The sequence below is a fragment of the Podarcis raffonei genome, chromosome 8 (genome assembly GCF_027172205.1).
Source record: "Podarcis raffonei isolate rPodRaf1 chromosome 8, rPodRaf1.pri, whole genome shotgun sequence".
In the NCBI taxonomy this organism is placed as follows: Eukaryota; Metazoa; Chordata; class Lepidosauria; order Squamata; family Lacertidae; genus Podarcis; species Podarcis raffonei.
The window spans coordinates 40,351,046-40,375,665 of NC_070609.1; the positions used below are offsets into that span (position 1 = coordinate 40,351,046).

General features: G+C 39.9%; 1 protein-coding gene across 3 annotated transcripts; it reads left to right on the plus strand.

Annotated features, from left to right (window-relative positions):
• Window positions 1–365: 365 nt before the first annotated feature.
• PRMT7 (protein arginine methyltransferase 7) lies at window positions 366–24,412 on the plus strand. Of its 3 annotated transcripts, none has more exons than XM_053399516.1 (18): window positions 366–490; window positions 3,028–3,196; window positions 4,608–4,644; window positions 6,896–7,045; window positions 8,514–8,622; window positions 8,964–9,076; window positions 9,625–9,866; window positions 10,828–11,008; window positions 12,328–12,455; window positions 12,681–12,819; window positions 14,891–14,974; window positions 16,273–16,320; window positions 16,578–16,667; window positions 17,435–17,596; window positions 18,150–18,224; window positions 20,674–20,834; window positions 22,900–22,996; window positions 24,161–24,412. In XM_053399516.1, exons 2-18 carry the CDS (start codon window positions 3,102–3,104, stop codon window positions 24,320–24,322), a joined length of 2,073 nt encoding a protein of 690 aa, XP_053255491.1. In that variant the 5' UTR covers window positions 366–490; window positions 3,028–3,101; the 3' UTR covers window positions 24,323–24,412. The 3 variants fall into 3 exon arrangements, with proteins under 3 accessions (XP_053255491.1, XP_053255492.1, XP_053255494.1); XM_053399517.1 differs by lacking the exon at window positions 366–490 and adding an exon at window positions 779–856; XM_053399519.1 differs by lacking the exon at window positions 366–490 and adding an exon at window positions 1,664–1,684.
• The last annotated feature ends 208 nt before the right edge of the window (window positions 24,413–24,620 follow it).

Consider the following 24,620-nt stretch of genomic DNA (forward strand, 5'->3'; position numbering starts at 1 on the left):
CACGACGAATTTCCGTACCAAAACCAAGTATAACCTATCAATATTACAAGCTTCCAGCCAACGCAAGCGAGTTCACACTATCCTGAATCTTATTTCCCTAGTGCATTATAAAGAGACGCCGTTTCTCCATAAAAAGGGTTCTTTTTTCATGCATTTCGATTGCTTATATTTCCACTGTACTTGTTATATTCTTTTTCGCTGCAGTTCTTGAGCTTTTTAGAAAATGAGGGATATACATTTAAAATATTTATTCTGTATTCCATTTAGCTTTCTGCTGCCATCTTGCCCTGCACACGGAGGCATCTAATAGCAACCGGAAGTGTTTAAATCGTTTACTGTTTCTCTCTATGGTGTGCGGTGAAAGCAGCGGTAAATAGTAATGGTGGGTTCTCCCCCCTCACCGCTATTTCCCGTTTTGAGCGCGTTGCATCCTGGGAAGATGGCGGCGCCTAGCGCGTGAGACGAGCGTTGACTGACAGGCGGAGGCAAGGTGAGGTATTGGAGTGACCGTTAGAGGCGGGTGGGGAGGCTTGACTGGTTTTTGCGGGGGGAATTTCGAGCTGACGACCCTCAAGTAGAGCATAGGAGGCTCAGCTGCGCACTCTGTGCCGGTTAGGGAGCTCTTGTGCACTCCTGCGCAGAAGTCTTGGCCAAGGGGGCTCCTGAGCATGTCTAGAGTTCATTCTCATTTATTCATTTAAAAGCGTCGCCCCCACAAAAACGAACGAACAAACAAACAAACAAACAAACACTAAGGCGGGCTCCCAGAGCCCCTTCCAGAGATCAGCCCTTGCTCTCGGACTCGCAATCTGAGATACGTGAACGATTGGAAGGAAGAAGAATTGAAGGAAGGAAGGTGGGAGAGAAAGCAAACTTGGGCTAGTACCTGTAGTTCATAGCTAGTAGTTCTTCAGACAAAAGGATCCAGGAGCATGTGCAGAGTTCCCCACAGGGAAAGAAGCCATCCTCTTTATTTCCCCCCCCCCCCAAAATAAGAACCTAAGACTGAAATGGTCATGAGGATATGCAGAGTTTCACCTCAGGGAATGAAGCCAGCCTCCCTCCCTCCAAAAAGAGACCATAAGGGCAAGGATTTAATGTGCACATACAGAGTCTTTCCGTCTAACATCCTTTGGACAGCCAATGAAACTGGATATTGGAACATTCGAGACGGATAAAAGGAGGTGCTGCTTCATACAGCACTTAGCGAAACTATGGTGTTTCTCCCACAGAAAGCGGTGAAGTTCACTAACCTGGATACCTTTCAAAGAGGACTGGACACATTCATGGAGGAGAGGGCTATCAATGGCTACTAGCCATGATGGCTCAGCTCTGCCTTCACAGTTGGAGGCAGCAATGCTTCTGAATGCCAGTGGCTGGCAACCATGTGAAGCGGGAGTGCTCTTGTGCTCGGGTCCTGCTTGAAAGTTTCCCACAGGCATCTGGTTGGGCACTGTGAAACCAGATGGGCCATTGGTCTGATCCTTGCAGGCTCTTCTTACATTCTTACATTTTGTGCTGGAAACATGTTGCCATTTTAGTAACAGTTTGAGAGTGTTGTGGGCCTCGAGGTCTAGAGTTCTGAAGAGATTACATTTTTATCCCACCCTTCCAAGAAGCTTGGGATCCACATAACATGTTCTCCTCACCATCACTAGTTGTATCCCCACAAGAACCCTGTGAGGTAGGTTAGACTAAGAGAGGAAAATTGCACCAGGGTCACACAGTGAGCCTGGGTCTTCCTAATTTCAAGTCTAAGACTGTTGTATTTGGTATTGCATATTAGAATGTTTACAGAATGTGACTATAGTGTACCTTAATTTTACAACAAAAGAGTTTTTTAGTACCTTAAACTCTTTTGCTGCAACTGATTCCCCCTGGAATGTATTTTTACAATAATGGTAAATATTTGTAACATTGTGCGTTCATGTGTTTCAACAGTGGTAGAAGTAGGAACTAGTAAATAAAATGTGTGGAAGCAAAACGAATAAATCAGATTAAGTCCTATGTCCTTTCCTTTTCCACCCTCCAAAGAATTCTCACTTCGTCCTCCCCTCTGGCACAAGACTAAGAAACTGTCCGAAAGACCAATGGTTATGTGTCTAAACTTGGAAAGGTACAACATACCAGATTCTAGTCCTGACTAGGAGTTACAACTAGGAGCAGGCTGACTAAGATAGCAGGAATTGATTGATTGAAGTAAGACGCTTGGTTCAGTTCTCACCTGTTTGCCTTATCTACACAGGAATAGCTTGGTCACCATTACATAAGGTAAAGGGACCCCTGACCATTAGGTCCAGTCGTGACCGACTCTGGGGTTGCGGCGCTCATCTTGCTTTACTGGCCGAGGGAGTCGGTGTACAGTTTCTGGGTCATGTGGCCAGCATGACTAAGGCCCTTCTGGTGAACCAGAGCAGCGCACGGAAACGCCGTTTACCTTCCCGCCCGAGTGGTACCTATTTATCTACTTGCACTTTGACATGCTTTTGAACTGCTAGGTTGGCAGGAGCAGGGACCGAGCAACGGGAGCTCAGCCCGTCACGGGGATTCAAACCGCCAGCCTTCTGATCGGCAAGTCCTAGGCTATGTGGTTTAACCCACAGCGCCGCCCGCGTCCCTCACCATTACATACTTCTGCATTAAAACAGCATCATTTTTACATGGCAGTCTGGAGTGCCATTCACTTCCAACATACACATGAATACCGCTTTACAAATGCAGCCACTAAACCTCATGTAATGCATTATCATGGCACATGGCAAATTCCTATAGCAGAAGCATTCAAGGCTTAGTTTTGTTAACAACAGCATTTATTTTATGCATTCAAGATTCTTATATCTTGTTATTTTTTTAATCTGGAGCTTAGGATGGCTAACAATTAATAGATAAGCAAATATACAAAGCAATACTCTAATTTGCACCACAAAGCCATAGCAGCAGCAACTCAACAGCAAATTATAATATCAATAAAACAGCACCTAAAAATAATTCTCCTTCTAAATGGTAACAACTTTCCTTTTGCTGTAGTTTTCTGATAATGAATCAAAAGCCAGAGATCATCTGAATAAAAGCTTTCCTCAAAACGACAAACCAGGGCAAGAATGAAGGTTTTTTGTGGAAGAGCCAATCCAACCACTGGAGCGGTGGAGTGGTTGGAGGAAGATGAGAACTATGATTATCATCAGGAAATTGCAAGGTATAGTGGGAGTTGGCTTTCATTTCATGCATTATTGTGACAGGCCAGTGTGTACTCCAACATGTTGGATTTAGACCTGATGAGTCCTGGATTCAAATCAATGTGCAGCCACATAAGCATACTGGTTGGCGTTGGGCTCAGCCTAGCATGTTTACCAGATCGTTGTGAGACTGGCAGTGGGGATATGTGTGCTACCTGAGCTCTTGGGGGGGAGGGGGATAAAAAACTGATAAAAAACTGTGATGAAAATGAAACTTGAATGAAAGAGTGAAAAAAGATATCTAATAACATCATAGAGTTTTTGTTTGTTTAACAAGGAACTCTTGAGTTCAACACAGTGCTAAAGATGGATTGAAATAACTTTTATATTTCCAAGGAGGAAGTGCTGATTGGTTCTTTGTGCCAGCATCCCTTCGTGCAACCTGTGACCCTTGGCACTCGTCACATTCTAATCTACTTAGTCTTTGAAGAGCTTCTTAAATTACTATTTTAAGACTATGACATGTGACAAGGAACATCCCCCCTACCTTTCTTTCTCATGCATGCATACCTTTTTGTTTTAAATTATGGGAGGATGAGACTGTTAATGGCTACTAGTCATGGTAGTTGTGTCAGAGTATCATCATGAATATCTGAGGCAGTATGTCTCTGAATACAGTTGGTTGGGGATCATGAGCAAGAGAGTGCAATAGCGCTTGTGTCTTTCGTGTGGTGCCCTATAAGCATCTGGTCATCCCATCTGTGAACTGAATGCAGGACTAGATAAGACTTTAGTCCAAGTCAGCAGGGCATTTCTTAAGTTCTGATAAAAGTTCTTCAAAACTCAGAAAATAGCTCACTACTCTGTGATTTATTTTTTCGGTTGGTTCTAAAATAAAGGTATTGATCCCTCATTCCTTTTAAAATAGGATTGATAGTCTAGAACTGAAGAAAACAAAAAGTGCACATTTAATCTGAGCTTGTTGCAGGATCCCATGTGTTATACTCTATGGCTATCTCCTGACTCTCCTTCAGAAGCTACAGCCTTGTTGTCTTGGACTTTAACTGTATGCAGTTCAAGTGGAGAAAAACTGAACAAAATCCTAGTGGTATATAGCAACAACCCTAACACAGCATGGATCTTACACCTTAGCCCTATGCCTTTGTACTCAGCAGTACATCCCACGCAGCACAAGGGAACTTACTCCAAAGTAAGTTTCCATAGGCTTTCATTCTTTAGTTTCCTGCAGTTAAGGTTCATCTTGTAAATAGCTGGTAATAACTTTTAAAGGGATGACTCACCATTTGTCAAGCCTACAGAAGGAGAAAGCATCCTCAGTTGTACAGCACTTTGCTGGTTGCATATTTTAATAGTAACACTGGTCCAGTTTGTCTGAACTGTTTTTGATCTGTAATCTGAACTCTCTTACAGGTCATGTTATGCAGACATGCTGAATGACAAAGACAGAGTAAGTAATTGTTGTTTTCTTTTTTTAAAAGTTGATTGTTGGGATTCTGAAAGTTGCCTCATTAGCTTCACTTACCTTGACTTTGTTCCACTGGCTTATAGTACCATAGAATGATAGAATTGTAGAGTTGGAAGGGACCCTGAGGGTCATCCCGTCCAACCCATTGCAATGCAGGATTCTCAACTAAAGCATCCGTGACAGATGGGCCATCCAACCTCTGCTTAAAAACCTCCAATGAAGGAGAGTCCAACACTTTCTGAGGCATTCCATTCCACTGTTGAACAGCTCTTACTATCAGAACATTCTTCTTTTTTAAAATAATGTTTTTATTTATTTTCAAGGTACAGAAGATAATTTTTGAGAAAACAATTGTTAAAACAGTAAACAACAAATAACTTGTCCTGACAAAAATTACAGACTTTAATCATGCCACATGTTAAAATTTCATTTGATTAAGAGATAACACCACATTTTCCCATGAATGTAGTTGGAATTTTCTTTCTTGTAACTTGAAGCTGTTGTCTTGCTTGTTTCCCATACTCTGTGCATTAGTATAGACACAACTGAAACCATGAGTCATTCCTTCCAACTGCTTCCTTCTTGCAGTTTCTTGCCCCTTTAGCAGGTTTTTGTAGCGCCGCCTCAGTTTCCTGTGAAGCTATTATTCCTGGTACCGGGTGTTCCCCTGTTTTCTGTAGTATTGTCCCTCTCTCCCTCAGGATTTAGTTTAAAGCTCTCCTGATCAGGTTTGTGAGACTATTAGCGAACACATTCTTGCCAACTGCTGTGCGGTGCAACCTATCTCTTCCCAGAAGCCCTTTCTCAAGGAAGCGACTTCAGTGTCACAGCCACAGGGTCTTTCTCCCTTTTCCGGTGACACATTCCTGGTGGCTCCAAAACTATTTAAGGGAAAACTTACAACACTTTTATTTTTAATGAGTTTGTGGTCTTTCAGCTGCATTTTATATTATTTTTGTGATAGCCTCTTGAGATCAATCTTGCCAGCAGTTCTTATTTTCTTACCATCAGGAATATGAGATAAAGGCATTTCCTGTTTGTATAAGTTGCTGCTTTAAGACAGCACAGAATTTTAAAGAGAGAAATTCAGCTGTGTACTGCTGTTGCAAGTGTAAAAAACAAATGCTTTGAGGTTGGCTTTTCGAGGTTATTTGTTTGATGGATAATTGAGCAAGATGACTAGACTGTTGTAGAAAACAGTCAGTGGTTCAACACTATATTTTGACCAACACTTTTATTTTAATTTGATTTTAATAGAATGACGTGAAGTTTTAGTGCTAAATTTGGAGAAACAAAGCATAGATTACTTTAAAATGCATTAGTTAGTTGATTCAATTTCCTTTGGATCCTGTCTAGTCATGAGTGCATTTTTATAATGAACCCTCTGTGAACATTCCATCTGCTTATCAAGGGTTTCTGCGATATTTATGTACTCTGCTTTCTTCTTCAATAAAATTCCTTTTCAGATGGCAAGATTAAATATTCTTCAAAAGAAGCCCCCAGTGATTCTCAAAAGTGTTTTTTTTTTAAATGAACTGTTTCAAAATTAAATCTTGACAAAACTAAGGGATGTGTTTATTATCTCACTAGCTTTTTTGGTAGCTGTTCCTTTAATTAATTTTTTTAGAAGGTGACATTTTTTAAAAAAAGATGTCAGGGATCAAAAAGGCCTGTCAGAAATCACTTCCTGAAGGGAATTTTGTCCATCTGTATCGGGCTTTAAACACTTGCAAATTCCCAGGTGTCTCTATTTGAAAAGAGTTGGCAGGAAAAGGGTGAAAAATTGTAGGCAAACTAACCATTTCTCTTAAAGCAGTGCAAAGCAAAGCACCCAAGCCTCTGCTGCTGTGTATTCCAATATTTAGAGGGTTTAAAAGTTTTATTTAGAATGAAATAAGGATTGGGAAAGAGAGTAATGGGAATATCAGTAGTTCTTAAAGTGCTGGGGCTGCATTCTTGTGAATAGTATTTAGCTTTAGCTTTTCCTCCCTTTAATGTTTTCAGACGTTTATCATGGAGATCATACTGAATTTATCAGGCTTCTAATAAGTGTACAGCAAACAAAATCTTATGGATCTGCATATTGATCATCCACTGAAAAGATAATGCCTTTTAACCCACGACATTTAAATGCTTGCAGATTCAAATTTATTAACCTTGGAGTGCATGTGTCTCACATTTAAACAAACATTGGTCTTGTTGAAGTAACTGTCAGGCTTGTATTTTTCCACAGAATGCAAAGTATTTTCAGGGTATTCGTGCTGCAGTGGACAGAGTGAAGGAAAGAGGAGACAGAGCCATTGTCCTAGACATTGGGACTGGTACTGGACTCTTGTCTATGATGGCAGCTACAGCCGGGGCAGATTTCTGCTATGCTGTTGAGGTAGGTATTATTGCTCCCCTGTCCCTACGTACCAGATATAAATCAGTTATATAGGAGGCAGATCCTTAAAACAGATTTGTAAACAAAATTGTATGTGATAGGGACTAATATTGCTTTGGTCTGTGTGTTTATTCTACAGCCATCTGTACTTTCCTTATGGTTCTCTTTTGTTCCTGAAACGTTGCATTAATATTTAGTGTCTGTTGTCCTTATCGTTGCTAGTAAAGCACAGTGTTCAAGAAACTTCACTTTGGATGTTGCATTTCAGTCTACTTTGTATTCCCCACTCCTTGAAAATGGGGCAAAGCAACCAAGGGATCTCTGAGCTTAATCCAGACTAGCTATGCTTAATATAGATGCTTAAACTATCCCTGATTAATTCATCCCATTGATTTTGATGGGGCTATTCTAAGCATGAGTAGGTCTGGATCACTGTATGGTGTCTTAGGAAAGTTTTAATGTTAGATATTTATTCAGAGTAATAGTGAAATGAATTTTAGTGCTTTAATTTTAATTTGGGTTTGTTTTTTGCTTTTGAAAAAGCATTGACTCATGAAAGCAGACTTTTTGGTCACTGGTGGTGTGTAGCCATCTGTTTCCCCCCTCAACTTTCATTTCATATTTACATTTTGGCAAGGAGCAGTTCATTTCTGGCAGCTTTGGCGGTGGAAGGCAGTCTTGTTTTGCCAGGGTTCATGCCTTAATTAGGTACACATTTTAACATTGCCAGGAGGTATGTGCTTCATTGGAGGTCTCATCTGTGCTTTTGAGAAGGCAAAGTTAGATTTCTCAGTCTTTGCCAAAGAGCAGACTCTTGGCTCTTATTAGAAACCCAGTTTCTTTCTGTTGCCTAGACCAGTTAAAAATCCCATCCAACTTTTGTATGTATTGGATCTGAAACTGGGCACTAATGGAGTAATCCTATGCATGGCTGCTCAGACATAAACACCATTGAGTTATGTGTATAGGATTGAAGCCTAAGTGATTAGATCTTTCATGCAAGATGATAAAATATAGGCAGGGATTCTTAATATAAAACAGCAGTTGGTTGTTCTCATTTGTTGTGCTAGTTTGTATGCTTAATTTAGTAGTTTTCAGTTGTATTTTTCCCTTATCTGCCTAGGGTACATACATTTATGTTTAAGGTGTGTGATATAAACTATGTGAACAAACACATTTTTAATCTCCTTGGGAAAAGACACAGACAGGTACTACCCAGTACCTACTAAGTCTTCTATTTGGCAGGATTAAATGTACTTAACTGTTTATCCTGTGGTAAGTATTTCCCATAACACAATACAGTAATTTTCTGGTGGTGTTTGCACCTTGAATGTAGGTGCCATTAGCCTGGTTGTGTTCTTGAGAGCTGGTGTAGTGTAATGGCTGTGTCTCTGTGCTGTGTCCTAGGAAGTACCTGATTCAAATGTTACTTCAGATCTATCTAAATATAAGGATTATTATACTGCAGGTCTTCAAACCAATGGCTGATACAGCTGTGAAGATAGTGGAGAAAAACGGCTTTAGCGACAAGATAAAGATCATCAACAAGCACTCCACTGAAGTCACAGTGGGGCCTGGTGAGATTAATGTGGACTGTATTCTCATGTTGCATGGAATGAAGGATATCTTTATTTAGTTCTTTGTTTCATTAAAACAAATTGTATGCCATCCTTCAGACATGTTTTTGGGGTGATTTACATATAATAGAGGCTGGCTTCCTCTGATTTCAAGGAAGGGAGGGGATGAGAAGGAAGAACAGAAGGGTCACAGCTGTATAGAAGAGAACAGAAGCAGTCCTGAGGCCATTCCCTATCTCCTATTTGAGTGACTTAACATTAGCAGAACAGCCTGCTTTGAAAAAGAAAGAGAAAAGAAAGAAACCAGCATACTCCTATTTGTCTTGTGCTATGCTTCCTAGATGGAGACATGCAGTGTCGTGCAAACATCCTGATAACAGAGCTTTTTGATACCGAACTGATAGGGGAGGGAGCTTTACCGTCTTATGAGCATGCCCACAGATGTCTTGTACAGGTAAGGAAGTGAGCACTGTTCACAGATGGTGTCATGTAACAGAAATTTTATTCTTGCAAGCTCGCAGATTGATTGTAGCCAATCATTTCTTTGTTTTTGATCGGTTTTGTTACTGTTAGTTTTCACTGAAGATATTCAAAATGACCTTCAAAATTCATAATAGACCTGTCATAATCTGTATCTGTGTTGGTTGCGCATGGCTTAAGAAACAACTAACTTTGAGAAAGCTTTCACACATTTTTGGCACAAAAATGCAAAGTATAGTAAATATATGAGTCTCTGTCCACTTGAGGACAAGCATCAGTGAACTCAACAGGAATACCTTCCAAGTAAACATTATGGTATCAGACTGTAAGATAAATAGGAACGCACGTAAAGAGAAGGTTCAAAGGCATTGAAGAGTGGACCTCATATTTACGCCCAGAATCTGAGTTTTATGTGCAGCCTATATATTTTCTAAGAAGTTCACATTTCAGAGCTTGCTTTTATTCCAAGGACATATAATGAACCTTGCTCAGTTTCCTTTCTCTTTGTTTTCAAATGATTAGGAAGGATGTGAGGCAGTGCCTCACAGGGCAACAGTATACGCCCAGTTAGTGGAGTCCCAAAGAATGTGGTCCTGGAACAAGCTATTTCCCATTCATATTCAAGCAGAAGAAAGTGAGAAGATTATTGTCTCACCACCAGAAATGGAAAACTGTCCTGGTGCTCCTTCAGTCTATGATATTCAGCTGAATCAGGTGTCCTTGCATGACTTCACGCCTCTCAGTGACGTTGTTACAATGTTCAGGTGAGTGCCGCTTTTATGTTATATGTTTAAGCCATTTTGATACTCTGCCTTTTAATCTTCGATTATCAAGGCAGCTTAAAACATCATTTTAAAACAATGCCTCATAAAATAATAACTAATATAAAAAAAATAGTCTGTGGAAAATTCAAAGCAGTAGTAAAATCAAAGCCGCACCAGAAACCCACAAAGGCCAAGGAAAACAAATGTTTCTGCTTGGTGGTCTAAAAGCCATCAGATTTGGTGCTAAATGAATGGGTGGTGGGCCCTGGTATCCACCTCATTTCAGCCAATGAGGCCCCTCAAAACCATGTCTCCTTCCTTGAAGAGCTTACTAATGGGATTAATATGGGAGAAGGAGGTCCTTCATATACCCATTTTGCAAGTGGGGTGGGTGGGAACCTATGACCCTCCAAGTGTTGCTAGACTGCAACTATCTTTCCTGGTCATGCTAATGGAGGTTGATGAGTTAAAGCTCCAACAACATCTTGAGGACTATATGTTCCCCACCCCTTATTTAGAGCTTTATAGGTTAAAACTTGCACTCTGAATTGTTCTTGAAGGAAACTGGTAGCTTGTTTGTTTGATGGCTTGTTTGTTTAAGTACTTGTCCTTACACACCTGTGTATCATATATATTATAAATACATTTAAGAGGGAAGTAGCAAACTCCTAAGATCAAATGGTTGATGGTATATGAAGTTGTTGGTGAGAAGTTGCTGAGCACTTTAATGCATTGTGATGTTTCCTTGATGACTGACTGCTGCTGCTCTTGGTCAAAACTGTCAGATGCAGTTTCAATTTCTACAATTTTTAGAAGAGCTCTGTTCAGTTCCATTGTTTATCAATTCTGCTCTGTGTGTATGTTTGTGGTTAGAATCACAATGTTTATTTCTGTCTAACAACCTGAATGAAAATAAGTAGCTATTTAAAATGAACTGATTGCAATTCATTATTTTCCACAGTGTAGATTTCAGTAAGCCAGTAAGCCGAGCCTCTGCCTACTACACAGTACATCTGGAGGCCATAAAGTCGGGCAAAGCCCAAGTGGTCCTGTCCTGGTGGGATATTAACATGGACCCCGCTGGGTCAATAAAATGTACGATGGCCCCATATTGGGTGCAATCCACCTCTGAAGATATCCCGGTAATGTACTGAACCTCTTGTAAATTCTATTGCCTTCCTAACATTTTAATGCTGGCAGATTGAACTAAAACCATATATGTGGGCAGATGTTAATTTGTCCTGCTCTGTAAAATGTGCCATTTTCACTTTTTGGCCTAATTCGAATTTGACTCTGGACATTCACCAAGGGAGGGGAACAACACCAAGTCCATGTGAAATTCCATACAGGCATCTCATTTGACTTGGGTCACCACCCTCTGTGCAGGCATTGTTAGTATGATAGGCATGAGTGGATGTTGTGTTGTTGTGTGCTGACATAGCATGTTTAGAGGCCAGTGATCTAACTTACCCAAGGCACCAGCTGCATGAACGTCTGCATAGTTATGCTTTTGGAATTTTTTGTGCATGTTGTTTGTTGCATCTTAGTTGGACCTTAGTTCAATATTGCTCAGCCTTTAGAGAATGCTCATAAAGATTCTAAAGATTTGTGCTAAACTTTCAGAAGTAAATTAGTTCTCCTAAAATTGTCCAATTCTTGATAATAATGTCTAAGCATATGGCCGCTTGCAGTTTTTTAGCTACTTACTGCCATGGATGGAGTTGTACAAAAATAAACAATGGTCTATGATTGCAGCAGGTTAGTGACTTTAAGTAAGATTAGGATTCCATTGGATTTGCCATCTCATCTTCTTTTGACTTTTCTAGCATAGAATGCATCAGGGTAGGCAATATGCTTTCTGCAATTCCTAATTTCACTAAAGAAAAGATATGTTTTTGGACATTGTGGTTATAGAAATGAATGTGAAAAGTGACAGCAGAACATTAAATAAAGGCAGAAGGGTGATGTTAAATCTCCATGAATCCTTTAAACAATAAGAGATTATGTTGCTGTGAATGTTTCCTCATGATTACATTGTAAAACAGGCAGTTCCCAGCATTAAAGCTGTATCGGGTAACCTTGAGTAGGGTTGTTTAGGTATGAACAAGCATTGGAACTTGCCCAGATTGTGTTCTTTATTGTACTCCTTTACTTTCTCCTGTATATCTTTGTGTCACATCCTTGGCACTATATGTCACTTGGTTGTCAGACAGGGATCCTGCCAGCATTTGATGTGTTTCTTTCTGTTGAATGCATAAGCATGCACAGCTGTAGCTCAGTTGCTTTGCATGCAGGAGGTTCCATGTTTAATCTCTAGCATTTTCAGGTAGGGCTGAGAAAACGGAGTTATCTGCATTATCCAATTGCCATTTACTGTTTGGTTTTTTTATCCCACACAATCCATTTTTATTTTGAATTACTAATTGTCTGCCCCTTTTCCATTTTGTTTAAACCTTTCCAGTGGAGAGATCATTGGATGCAGTGCGTCTATTTCCTTCCAAATGAAGAACTTGTTCTCCAGGGCCAGAGTGTGGGCCTGACTGCCTTTCATGATGACTACTCTGTGTGGTATAAGCTTCAAAAAGGCAGGTAACTAAAGATAGGAGGCAGAAAGGGATACTCATGATTGAACAAAGACTGTCAGGCTAGGATAGTTTGTTTTCTCAGTGAATGTAAGTTGGGGAGGGTTACTCTCCCAGTTCATGAATGGCCATAGGTGTTGTACCAGGCATAGCTGGTAAAAACCATTTATAATGTAAACATTATCTGGGGCAAACAGAAATGAGTTGGTTTCATTCATCCAAATGTTTTTAGAAATGAAGACGCCACAACTGCTATCCAAGTTGAAAGTCCTGTGTGTAGGTGTCAGGCCCACCTGTTGTGGAATAGGCCACGGTTTGGAGAACTCAACGATCAGAATCGAACAGCGCAGTATTTACAGGCTCTGCAGAAAGTGAGTAAGATTTCCCAAATCCAGTATGGTATCTTCTTGCCTCAATCTCTGCACATTAGGCATCACTTCACTGAATTTGGATGAAGAGCTGTGTACATGCCTGCTTCTTTTTTTAGCTTATTAGAAGAGATGGTGAGTCACAAAGCCAGCATGCTGTTTTGCTTATTCACTGTTGATACTTGATGTACCTCCAGTTGCAGGGAATTCTGTATGGTTTTTAATGCAACGGACCAATACAGCTATCATTCTGGAAAGCAAGTGAAAGTAATTTCTTTCTGACTTTAGTGTGCAATACACATGAGAACAAACCGATTTGTTTTTAAATAGCTGGGGGAAACCATACAACCTGATAAACGAACAAAAAACAAAATCAGATTATTTTTATTAAATAAAATACTGCCTCTTCTATTTGTTCTGTAACTACATAGAAATGCCAGGATGAGCAACAACAAAATGAACAGGAAAGTAGGAACTCTGATGGGACAGAATAATGGGGCAACTGCAGGAGATGTTGGGGGCTGCAAGTTGCCTACCTGTGACTTAAGAATTTAAATCTCTTGTAGTGTCTGTTGTGAGTCTAAAGATATGCCTGTTAAGACCTTGTCTTTCCTGAGAGGCTATGAGAGTTGCTAAAATCTCTCTAAGCAATACAGATAAAATAAAAATCTACAAGGAACCAAGGAGCAGGTTGTTTTTCTTTAAAAAAAATCATTTATAATTATTTGATTTTTAAAGTGATGCTTGGGAACATTTTTTGTTTAATGACACAAACTTGTAAAAAGATAGATTTAACTATACAAGCCTAAGTTAGAGGTTGAGTTTTCCAGTTAGAGCAAGTATATTGTTGAACAGCATATTTGATCAGCGAGCCTGTCAGCTAAGTTTGTCCTTCGGTTCCATCTGGTTGCCCTGTCCTCTGCACTTGAAGTAAATCTTCTTTCTAAGTCTTTTGTGCTATCTTTTCATCAGCACCTAATGACTGAAATATGGTGATTCATTGATAAAATTCCACAGCTCCATTGCTTAGCCTTAGTTGTAGCGAATTTATGTATGTATGTCTGGCAAAGTGGGTTTTATCTCACACCAATGAATGCCATAATAAATCTCTGTGACAATTTAAAAGGCACCTTTCCTGAATTGTATAATGGACTAACATGGGTGGAGGGCGTGGAGAGGAGAATGTGACGACTGTGAAGCTGGGTCATAATTTGCCAGGCATGAATTACACAGAACCAGCATTTTGTCAGCACTGGATGTAAAAACCTTACAACAATATTTAATCCTTCCTAACTATTAGGGCAAGAGTAGCGAAAGTAATGTCCTCAGTCAGCATGTCCAATGGTCAGGGATGATGGGAGTTGTAGTCCAAAACATGTGGAGGGAACCATTTTGGCTATCTTTGTGTTAGAATATGATTGTGGGATCCTTAAATAGCATAGAGAGGACTGTTAGACTAGAACTTCAGGAAGCCTTCTGCCCAGTTTCTTTGAATGGACATTGAAGGCATATGTTTCTGTTGGCTACTTTCACCAGTTATTGCAAACCATGGTTGCTCAAGTATCAGTTCCTGGAAACCACAGGAGAGGCCAATGCTGTGACATTCAGGTCTTGTGTGAAGGTTTCCCACAGGCATCTTATTGGCCACTGTAAGAACAAGATGCTGGACTAGATGGGCCACTGGCCTAATCCAATAGGCTCTTCTTGGGTTCTTATGTACTCCTTCAAAAACTGCTTTGTTTTTCACTTTCCTTCATGACCTGACTTGGCTAGCTGGATCATGTCTTGGTGTAAAATGCAAAAGAATGTGGATTTAAAAATTGAGTCCATAAATATGTATAGTGACAATGTTTTGTGGGATTCCTCTCTCAATTATTTACCTTTCTAATGTAAAACATGCATCCTTTGCCTTAAAATGTCATGAATTCTACTTGAAACATGGAGATTTTAGACAGCCTTTGGGATGCAACAATGCTCAGTAATTTCAAACAAGCGAATGTGTCAGTCCTTAATCAGTGACCTTTTGCATCTGGAAAGGAGGAAAATGCTGACAGCTTGTCTTTTCGCTCTGAAGGTTCTGAAGCCAAACAGTGTTTGCCTCAGCATCAGTGATGGCAGCCTCCTTCCTGTGCTGGCTCACCATCTTGGAGCAAAAGAGGTACAACCCTACCCCCAGTCATTGAAATGTTTGCTATTTTTAATATGTGCTGACTCTTCTATTCCTTTATACATCAATTTTTTTATATGTTATATCTATTTATCTTTAGTGCTTTTTCTTAAGAGTCGTCTGTGGCATTTATTTGGTCTTCCACAACTCTTCTGAGCACTGAAATTGCTCCATCCAGTCTCATTTGCGGCCTCTTACTCCCAGAACTAGTGGGAGTAACTAGTGTTCTTTATTTCAATACCTCTCTTCCAACCTCCAACCCCCCACCTTTTTTTAGATGCTTTGGCACCCTTTTGTCCTCATCTCCTCCTGAAACAAAGTAAAAATATTTGCATTTGCCCATGCCCATCCCTTGCTAGTCTTGTTTCTCTTGGAACAGCCTTCTTTGTGTTGCATCCATTACTGGCAAAATTTAGCTTGTAAGTTCCTTGGCTACAGACCTGTTACTGCTATCAGTATACATTTAGCTTTGCAGAGCATGTTACGCATGATAACATTATCCAGCTGACTGACTGGAGTATAATTCTTAATCCCCTAGGTCCTGCTAAATTATGTAAATAGATAGATAAACTTTATTCTCATTAGCCAACGGCCTTAGCAACATAAAACAAGCAATATATACAGTTCAAAAGACAACAATGGGTAAAAAGGGCAATCAAATGACCAAGATTATCGTTCAGATAGTGGCCCTTAATCTCATTGCACCCTCGATAAACCTAGCAACCTTTGCTGATGTCTGATCATTTTGATCTGATAAAAGAAAGAACAATGTGGTCGCAGATGGGCAGCCTGGGATGGTAAGTAAGAGTGGGGTGATGATCTCATTCCTCAGATCTTTATAAAGGGGACAGGACAGGACAGGTATAGCTCAGTGGCGGAGCATTTGACTGCTAAGTTATGTAATGGAATGGGCCATGCCATGCAGTATTTGTGCATGTTTATATATTTATGTATTTAATGTATTTAATATTTATGTATTTAATTATTTTATCGAGATTACTTAACTAGATCGCTGTTTATTTGAGCAGTTAATTGGTATACAGGACATTCTTGATGTTCTTTGTAAGTCTTGCTCTTGAGTCTTTATTGGCTGCTTGCAAAGTGGAGCAGGGCAACAGACCACACATACACCAATCAGAATGGAAGGGAGAGCGTCATTCAAGGATAGGAGTTTCCCCAGTGAATCACCAGTGTGGTCCTTTCATTGTTCATGGGACAGGTATTCCTTCCCAAATTTCCACCCAAAATTGCAGGTCTGATTAAGCCAGTGTGTTCTGTTCTTCTTCTAGGTGTTTACACTGGAGAGCTCTGCAGTTTCTCATTCACTCATGCAGAAAGTAAGTAATGAATATTGGAGTCACATCTGCATGCAACTGCTGTCTTATGTTTATTACTCCTCCTGTTTATTTTGTTTTCTTTTGTAATGGCAAAAGTGCCTGCCCACTATGAAAGTAGAGCATTTTAGTTACCCAAAATAAGTCATTTTACATTTCAGAATGTTTTTGCGTTACATAGTTAGGAAGAGGTTTCATTCTTGGACAACAGTAAAAAACAAAACACTAAGACCTTTCTTCTTTTCTTTTTCACAAAAAAGATTTTTAAGGCCAATCATCTAGAAGATAAAATTAAAATTATAGAGAAACATCCTGAATTGATAATCTCTTCAGATCTTGAAGATAAAAAGGTAAGATAACTAAATGTCTGTGTGACCAAAACATTTTACTCTTTGAGAGGATAAGCTTTATCAAAGCATGTCAAGAGGTATTTCCCTCATTAGTTGGCCGCTGAATTTGTATGCAATATATAAAAGTTAAGTAGTAGCTCCACTACTGGTCTTAGAGTGGTGAGGTAGTTCACACATAAACGGAAACCTTGGTTTGACACTTCTTGAACAAGTATTCAGGAGCTTTGTGGCTCTACACCATGGTTTGATCTCTGAACCCACTCAGTATGTTGGGCAAGACTGAGAAAATACAATTACCTCTTCCAAATTGACTGGCAGTTTAGTTTTTGTGTTTGTTATGGCTTTTATAGCTAAACAAATAAAAATACTACTACTACTACAAAAATATGTTAAGGGCTTTCTGTATTCACTCAAGCTCCAAGGTGATGTGAAATTGCGGCTGTTACGGGCCATACCATTTACAGATGCATTACGTAGGCAATATGTCATGGTATCCTGCTTTGAGTTTAGTTCAATCTTTACCATCACCTTAGAGCTGGCTGACTGGCTGGCAGTGGCAAACCCAGGTCCCGAATTTGCCAGTTCACTGGAATTGACACACGGAGTCCATGCAACTGAAGCTACCATTCTACATTGCACGTACCCAACTGGCAGCCAATCCCACCTATGCAGAATGACAGACTTGGAAGGCCTGCCAAATGGTACGAAGTGTGGTCTGTCACCCTGTTGCCCATCTGAGCCTCATGTATGTTTTTCCCCACCCCAAGGTATCACTTTTGATTGGTGAACCCTTCTTCTCTACGAGCTTGTTGCCGTGGCACAATTTATATTTCTGGTACGCCCGGACAGCCCTGGCAAGCCACCTGACAAGTGATGTGACTGTCCTGCCCCAGTCTGCTTCACTTCACATGATGATTGTGGAATTCAAGGTAACAAAACTATGTCTGGTTTCTGTTTTGCCCCCAGGGCAGTGTGGGTGGGTTTAGTTACAATACTATGCTTTGTTTATTTAAAAAAAAACTTGCACTTCATCATTTAGCCAAAAAGTCTTCCAGATTGCAGCTACAAAATCAGTAGTAAGATAGTTCCTTGGACTTACACTCTAAAAAGACATGACACACAAGAAAAAAGAGAAGAGGGGGAAATGATCAGTTCCTAATGATACAGGTTCCTCAAAGTACAATTAATTATCTGGTTTTTATTAGTTTGAAACATTTTCCTTTAGTCCTTGAGCGGTTTTTATCTTGATATATTAGAGTTTATTTTTGGAGTGGTTTTAATATATCGTTGATAAGTGTGTTTGACATTCTGGTCGTTTGACATTCTGTTTCTTTGAAACAATTTAATTCTCAAAATATAGCTGTCATATTCCTGGGAGTGATGAAATGTACAGTTTTGATCCAATTTCTCATGTTTTAATTTAATTTAATTTTAAAACACTGAACAATAACATTGTGTGCCCCCCCCTTTCTTTCCCCCTAGGACTTGTGGCGAATCCGCAGCCCGTGTGGTACCTGTGAAGGGTTTGATGTGCATATTATGGATGAGATGATAAAGGTTAGACTACCCTCCCTGTGTGTTGGATAAATGCCAACTGAATTAGAGATGTGGTTGTAGGTAAATTGCTTGTAATCGTGGTTCTAGCCAACCTGTGCATTAAATGGGACATACAGTACAGGAATGGTCTTCAGGCTCATGACAGGATTTTTGGAGGCCAGACCCCATCAACCACAATGTCATTTCTGCCCACCCCCAAGCTAAAGAATCCGGCAGGCATGAAACAAGCAGCGGCATTTTGTTCGTCTTCGGCATGTTTTCTCATTTAAGGGCTGAGAGGGGATCTGGCCAGCTGAGAGGCACGCTTTGTACCGTCCTTTTTATGGCAATCACACTGACAAGGATTAGGCAGTGTAACCACCCCTCTCATCACAGCACAGCCCCTCCCAGCACTTTAAATGAGAGGGTGCTGCTGAACATTGCTCAAGTCACCACTCATGGAATGAGGAGGCACCCCAAAAGTCTCTGATAACACAGAGCTCTCTGACTCTTCCTCTCATTTAGCAATGGGAGACACACTGACAAGAGCAGAAACTGGACTTGGCCCATGACACTTGCCCAGCTAAAGTGGGATAACAAGTTGCAAAAATTGAAACAAGCAGGAGTCGTGTCTGGTTCATTGCCTGCCAGTTGGTCATCCTCTGATAACAAGATTTGATTCCTTCATAAAATGTAGCTTAGTTTCTTTAAACATCATTTTCTGTTATGTCATTTTCAATAGCTAGGAAATGTAGTATTGGATCAAATCATGGCTGACGTACCATTTATTTGGCAGCACTGGCTTCCAATTAGTGTTTGGGCCCAATTCAAAGTGCTGGTGTTGACCAGTAAATCCTTCAAATGGATCAGGACCACTTCTTCCCATATGAACCACCCTGGACCCTGCAGTCATCATCTGAGGCCCTTCTTCATGTGCCTCCTCTGTGAGAGGTACAGAGGGTAGCAACGTAAGAGCAGGCCTTTTCTGTAGTGGCTCCTCGCTTCTGGAATGCGCTCCCAAAGGAGGTTTGCCTTTGGCTAATTAAAAAATCTATGGCCTTTGATGGATTTGTTCGTTATTATGCTATATATGTATTGGTTTTTATATTTTAGACTGCCCTGTGATCTTCAGATAAACATGCATGCATGCATGCATGCATGCATGCATAAATAAATAAATAAATAAATAAATAAATAATAAAGTGTGTCTCTTGTAAGCATGACTAAGTCTGGATTCCAACCATAGCTTCTTATCCTAGTTCTGAGTAGGTGATTTTTTCCCCTTCAGGTTAGCTTGTTATAACACGCCCCCTTCCTCCTCCCACAATCTGAGCAGCTCTGTTTGATGAAATCTGTAGCTTTCCAGGCATGACCTTTTCTTCGTTTATTTACTTATTATTAATGAGTCATCTATCTGCTCAAAGGAACCCGAGGTGATATTCAACATTTTAAAACCCAATACAAATCATTAAAATACAAACCTTACTTCTAACAATGTAATTAAAAAGCATATATACACACCCCATTAAAACAGTACAAATGCCTAGTATTAAAAATGCAGCAACAGAACAAACAGAGGGCCAATTAAATAAAATCAGCCACAAACAATAGAAAACAGTTCTAGTAGCAGTCCCACAGGAGACAAAAGCTAGCAGACAAATAAAGGTCCAATGATGTTACTTAAAATACTGAATACTCCCACAAGAACTTTTATACCACATCCTCCTTATGATGAAAATGAATGTTTGCAAGTCTTCAGCCTTCATTGTTCGAAAGCACAGGACCAATTAACTTAATTGCAAAAAATGTGTAGCTATTTGAAAGCACTACTTAGAAATGTCTGGGATGGCAAGCTTAATGAGTTGTGCTAGCAGCTGCAAAGCTATAGCAAAGATTGCTGTAAAAAGGAAAATAGGCTTGAACGTAGTTGCAGAGAATAGAATTTATCAATTTAATTAAAAACAAACTTGCCTTATTCCCATACACACAGTCTGAGAATTTTGGACAGGCTGTAGCATGTGCTGGACAGAAAGAGCTGTGGGTTTGATTCTGCACGCTCATTCATTTTGTGCCTAGTCCAGCACTTTGCAGTATCCATCTCTGTCATCCATAAAATATAATACTTTACCTAGTCCAGATGTCATCCTAGAGAACAAATGCTAAGTTTGTAGAATATTTGGCCACTATGGTGAATAAACACATACACTCCAAATGGCAGAATCTGCTGAGTTTTCACCTGCATTTGGTTGTTTTGACTTTTGGTATGTTCTTAGCTGGGCTAATAGCTTACCAGAGAATGCCTGGTTCTGTAAATGAGTGAAATGTCTCTTTTCTTCACTTTAGAAGTGAAATAAATGTTACTGTCTTAATCTTGCCTAAGCACGTCAATACTCTCTGAATATTTTAAATGAATACCTTATCTGTGAATATTTTAGCCCTTCAATGCTTCCCTTTTTGTTTTCTTCCATAGAACTCCTTGGACTTCAGGGAGTCAAGGGAAGCAGAACCTCACCCGCTGTGGGAATACCCTTGCAAATCAATATCCAATCCACTGAAAATTTTGATATTTGACTTCCAACAAACTGTGCCAGAACACACTCTCAAGAACGAAGGCATCATAAATCTGACAAAGTGAGTATCACCAAGAGAAAATGTGGAAGCCCTGTTCAGGACTGTGGCCACTGTAGCTCAGTCTTCTTTCTTTTCCATGCAGAATGCCCCAGGTTCCATCCCCAGCACCTCCAGGTAGGACTGGGAAATATACATTTGAGAAACTCTGGAGAACCACTGTCAGTGTAGAAAATGGACAGATTTCCTAACTCAGTATAAAACAACTTCCTATGTTCCTAAAAGTGCAGCAGAATGGCTAAGAATCGTGGTCTCTGCCATTACTTCACTGGGTAGCCTTAGTTCTCTCTAGACCTCACATCTACAAATATAATATTGACCAACTTTGTGAAATTGTAAGGATTGCACTAAGGTGATATCTGAGGCACATTGAATACTCTAGAAGCACTAAGTGCATGCAAAGTCAAGTATCATTATTAACACACTTGATATCGCTAGAATTAGCATCTGTTCCAGTCTAGTTTTTGGATGGAAACTGCCCAGGTCACCCTGGCGGATCTTTGACAGGGACAGACAAGGGAATATGTCCCTCCTAATTCTCCTGGATCTCTCATTGTGTTTTAATAGCCATAAACCATGATATCATTCCTCACTGACTTGCCTGGTTGGAACCACATGCTTTTTAACATCCCCATGAATTTAGTGCCTGAGCCAGTATTAGCAATATGCCAAGCAAGCTCAGCTTTACCAAAAATTAAAAAAAAATCCCAGGGAATTGGTGGCTGCTCTGAAAAACAACCATAAAATTGGGACAGCATGACTGGATGACAAAGAAGGAGGAGGGGAAATTTCAGGGCCTAGAAATCAAAAGCAATAAACAAACATAATAAATAGACCCCATTATTTCAAGGGAGGTAACTTGGTATAAGATCGGGAGCTGAAATCAGATGGGTGTTTGAGATTTTAGAGCAAAAGCATATTCATATCACTTTTACATTTAATAATGCATTTTTCTGAAGAAAACTTTTGTAGTTCTATAATTTGCTTAATAATAATTAACATATTTCATGTATGAGATAACATACTGCTCTTAATGAATAATGTATAAATTACATTTCAACATATGACTGAATCAATTTATAATGACGTTTATTTCTCGTCTCCAAATATAGCCATCTGTTCCCTGGCTGATCATTTCTTTCTCAACCAGTGCACAGTATGTGGTGTTACCACTGAACCAAATTATGGTGTTATCATTGTACCAGCTGTAAAGTATTGGAACATCCTGTGCAGTAAAGATCAATATTTGTCTCTAGCATGATTCTTGTTTAAACATCAGATGTAGATTTTTCAGACTATATCATATAGCTTGTGCTAGCAAACAAGTCAATCACATCAGTTACACATGAGATATTTAAGCTAAGACCAAAATAGTAGATATTTGTGTTAAAGTCTGAATCTTAAAATGAAAGACAGAATGCAAAAGAAGCTGGGTCCCACTTCATGAGTTATACTAAGCAAAACCATGGCTTAGCATGCATGTGGAAACGTGCAGGCTCCTGGAGAAGAAATTGCAAGCTTGTGGTTTAGCTTTCAGACAAACTACTATCTTGTAACTAAGGTTTGTTCTATGATTTACAGCTTGTAGTTTGTCTGGAAGAGCTAAACCATGAGCCCAGCTTCAGGTGACACACTAAGCCAAACCACAAATTAACTCACTGCAGCAGCAAAATGACTGGGGAGGTGAAAAATGGCTGCAGTCTCCTCTCCAGGAGCCCACATGTTGGCTCATTCATGCTATGTCATGGTTTGACTTAATTATAGGCATGAAAGAGGGCAGAAAGATCCTGCTTCAGGTCTTTAATGTGTTACTGCAGTTACTGTCCTATACACATCGTTTTGGTTCCTGCAAGAAATTTCACTTACTTACTACAGCCGTCTGCCAGCTGATGGAAGTTTCAGGCTCCCATAGGTGTAGCATTCATGCTCTTTCATCTCTCTGGCCTAGGCTGCTTCCGAGAAGGAAAGATACTATTCATATTTCAAAAAGAATTTGTGTGTATGTCAGTGTGTTGGTGTTCTTCAAAGTTAGCAGAAAATCAATACTTGAGGCTTTCTTTCTTTCTAGGACTGGGAAGAGCCACGGAGCTGTTCTGTGGATGGAATATCATCTGACACCCAGCATTTCTGTTACCACAGGGCTTGTGCAGGTTTCAAATGAAAAGGTATGCTTAATTCTCTTTCATCTTCACTCTGTTCCATGGGGGGGGCGAGGGAGAAGAATGTTAATCTGAATGATTCACTTCTATCTCATGGTTTGGGGCATTTTTGGACTTAATCAGTCTTCTGTCTTCTCTGAAATGCTAGGCAAATTTATTTATTTAGATATTTTTCTACCGCCTTTCAGATTTCATCTCAAGGTGCTGTACAGCACATTAAATAATTTAAAACCATAAGAATCAATAAAAATCCACAAAACAATAAAAAGACCAGAACAATCCAGGTTAAATTAAGACATGGTACCATATGCTGGAGTCAAACAACAGCAAAAGCCTGGGAGCAGAAGTGGTCTCCAAAGCTCAGTAATTCTGGCACCTGACTTTGCTGATGGGGGAAATGGTTCTATAGGGAAGACACCTCCACAGAGAAGGCTTCTTCTGATTGCCAACATTTATAAATGTTGTAAATCTGAATTCACATTTTTTCAGTGGAAACGGTGTGCTTGGATGCTACCATAGACTCACTTTTGCAGTTTAGAAGCCTCATTGGAAACATGTATAAACTATAATTCATTTGTATCTTTCAGTAGTATGACATCTGTCAGAGGTATTATAGGATGGCTATGTTCCATTTTTAGTTAACACACTAGGCTCAAGATTTTGCTGCCAAGCCAGAGCATAGGGGAAGTTCCTCCACTAGTCTTTTTTTAAAAGTGTAGCTTCTGTGTGTATGTTGTAATTCTTACAGTCTGATCCAAGCATATGTACTCAGAAGTGAAACCTTGTGTGTGCAATACAATGTAAATTTATATAGGACCGCAGACTTAGAAATCTTGGAGGTAATCAAGTAATTGGCATTCCAGTTCAGCCCAGTTTGCTGTTTCCTCCATTCCAAAGAGCAAAATAATTTGCATTACCAAGTTATGCACCAGATGTCAGAAGTCCTAGGGGCCTAGTCTGAAGGCCCATGAGACCACCAACTTGTGGAGATTGGTGCAGCAGTTCCCTGAATGTATGGAATTCAGACCTCATTGATAATAACAACACATTCTGTTATGAATCAGCATGCTGATATCCTAAAGTAAAGTGATTACTGTTGGTCTTGACAAATTAGCATACTGTATTTTTTTTTATCAGAGCTGATTATTTTTCTTCTGCTTGTTTCTGCAGGGCTATTGTCAATGGACTCCCCACTGCAAACAGGCTGTGTTTTTCTTCAGTTCAGATACTGGGTCAGAACCTCCCATTGATAACCCCTCTGCAGTTGCATACACCCTGAGCTTCAGCCCAAAGACAGGCAATGTTATCATGGATTTTAAGCTCTTGGATTAATGTGGCAGCTTTCCAATCAAAAACCTTCCTGTTCCCCCTCCCCTCCCCAATTCTTTTTTGACCAGATCTTAATAAATATATCAAGAGATAGCTATGATGGGCTTCTCTTCCCTTCTTTTGGGTTACAGCAGCTATTACTGACCCCCCAGGCATTGTCTGAAGGTGTATACACATGCAGCCATGTTGCTAAAGTGTAAGCTGGTATGGCTCTGGTTCATGCCTGGATGGGAGATTACTTGCGAAATCCTATATATGCCGGCTAAATGTAAAGCTTTAAAAATGATGCCTGAATCAGGTT

Bases quoted from the DNA above. Each gene is read 5' to 3' on its own strand.
- PRMT7 (XM_053399516.1), top strand. From the start codon at position 3,102: ATGAAGGTTTTTTGTGGAAGAGCCAATCCAACCACTGGAGCGGTGGAG. The intron at 14,975-16,272 runs GTACAACCCTAC...TTCTTCTTCTAG, and splicing joins ACCATCTTGGAGCAAAAGAG to GTGTTTACACTGGAGAGCTC. The intron at 22,997-24,160 runs GTATGCTTAATT...TTGTTTCTGCAG, and splicing joins TGCAGGTTTCAAATGAAAAG to GGCTATTGTCAATGGACTCC.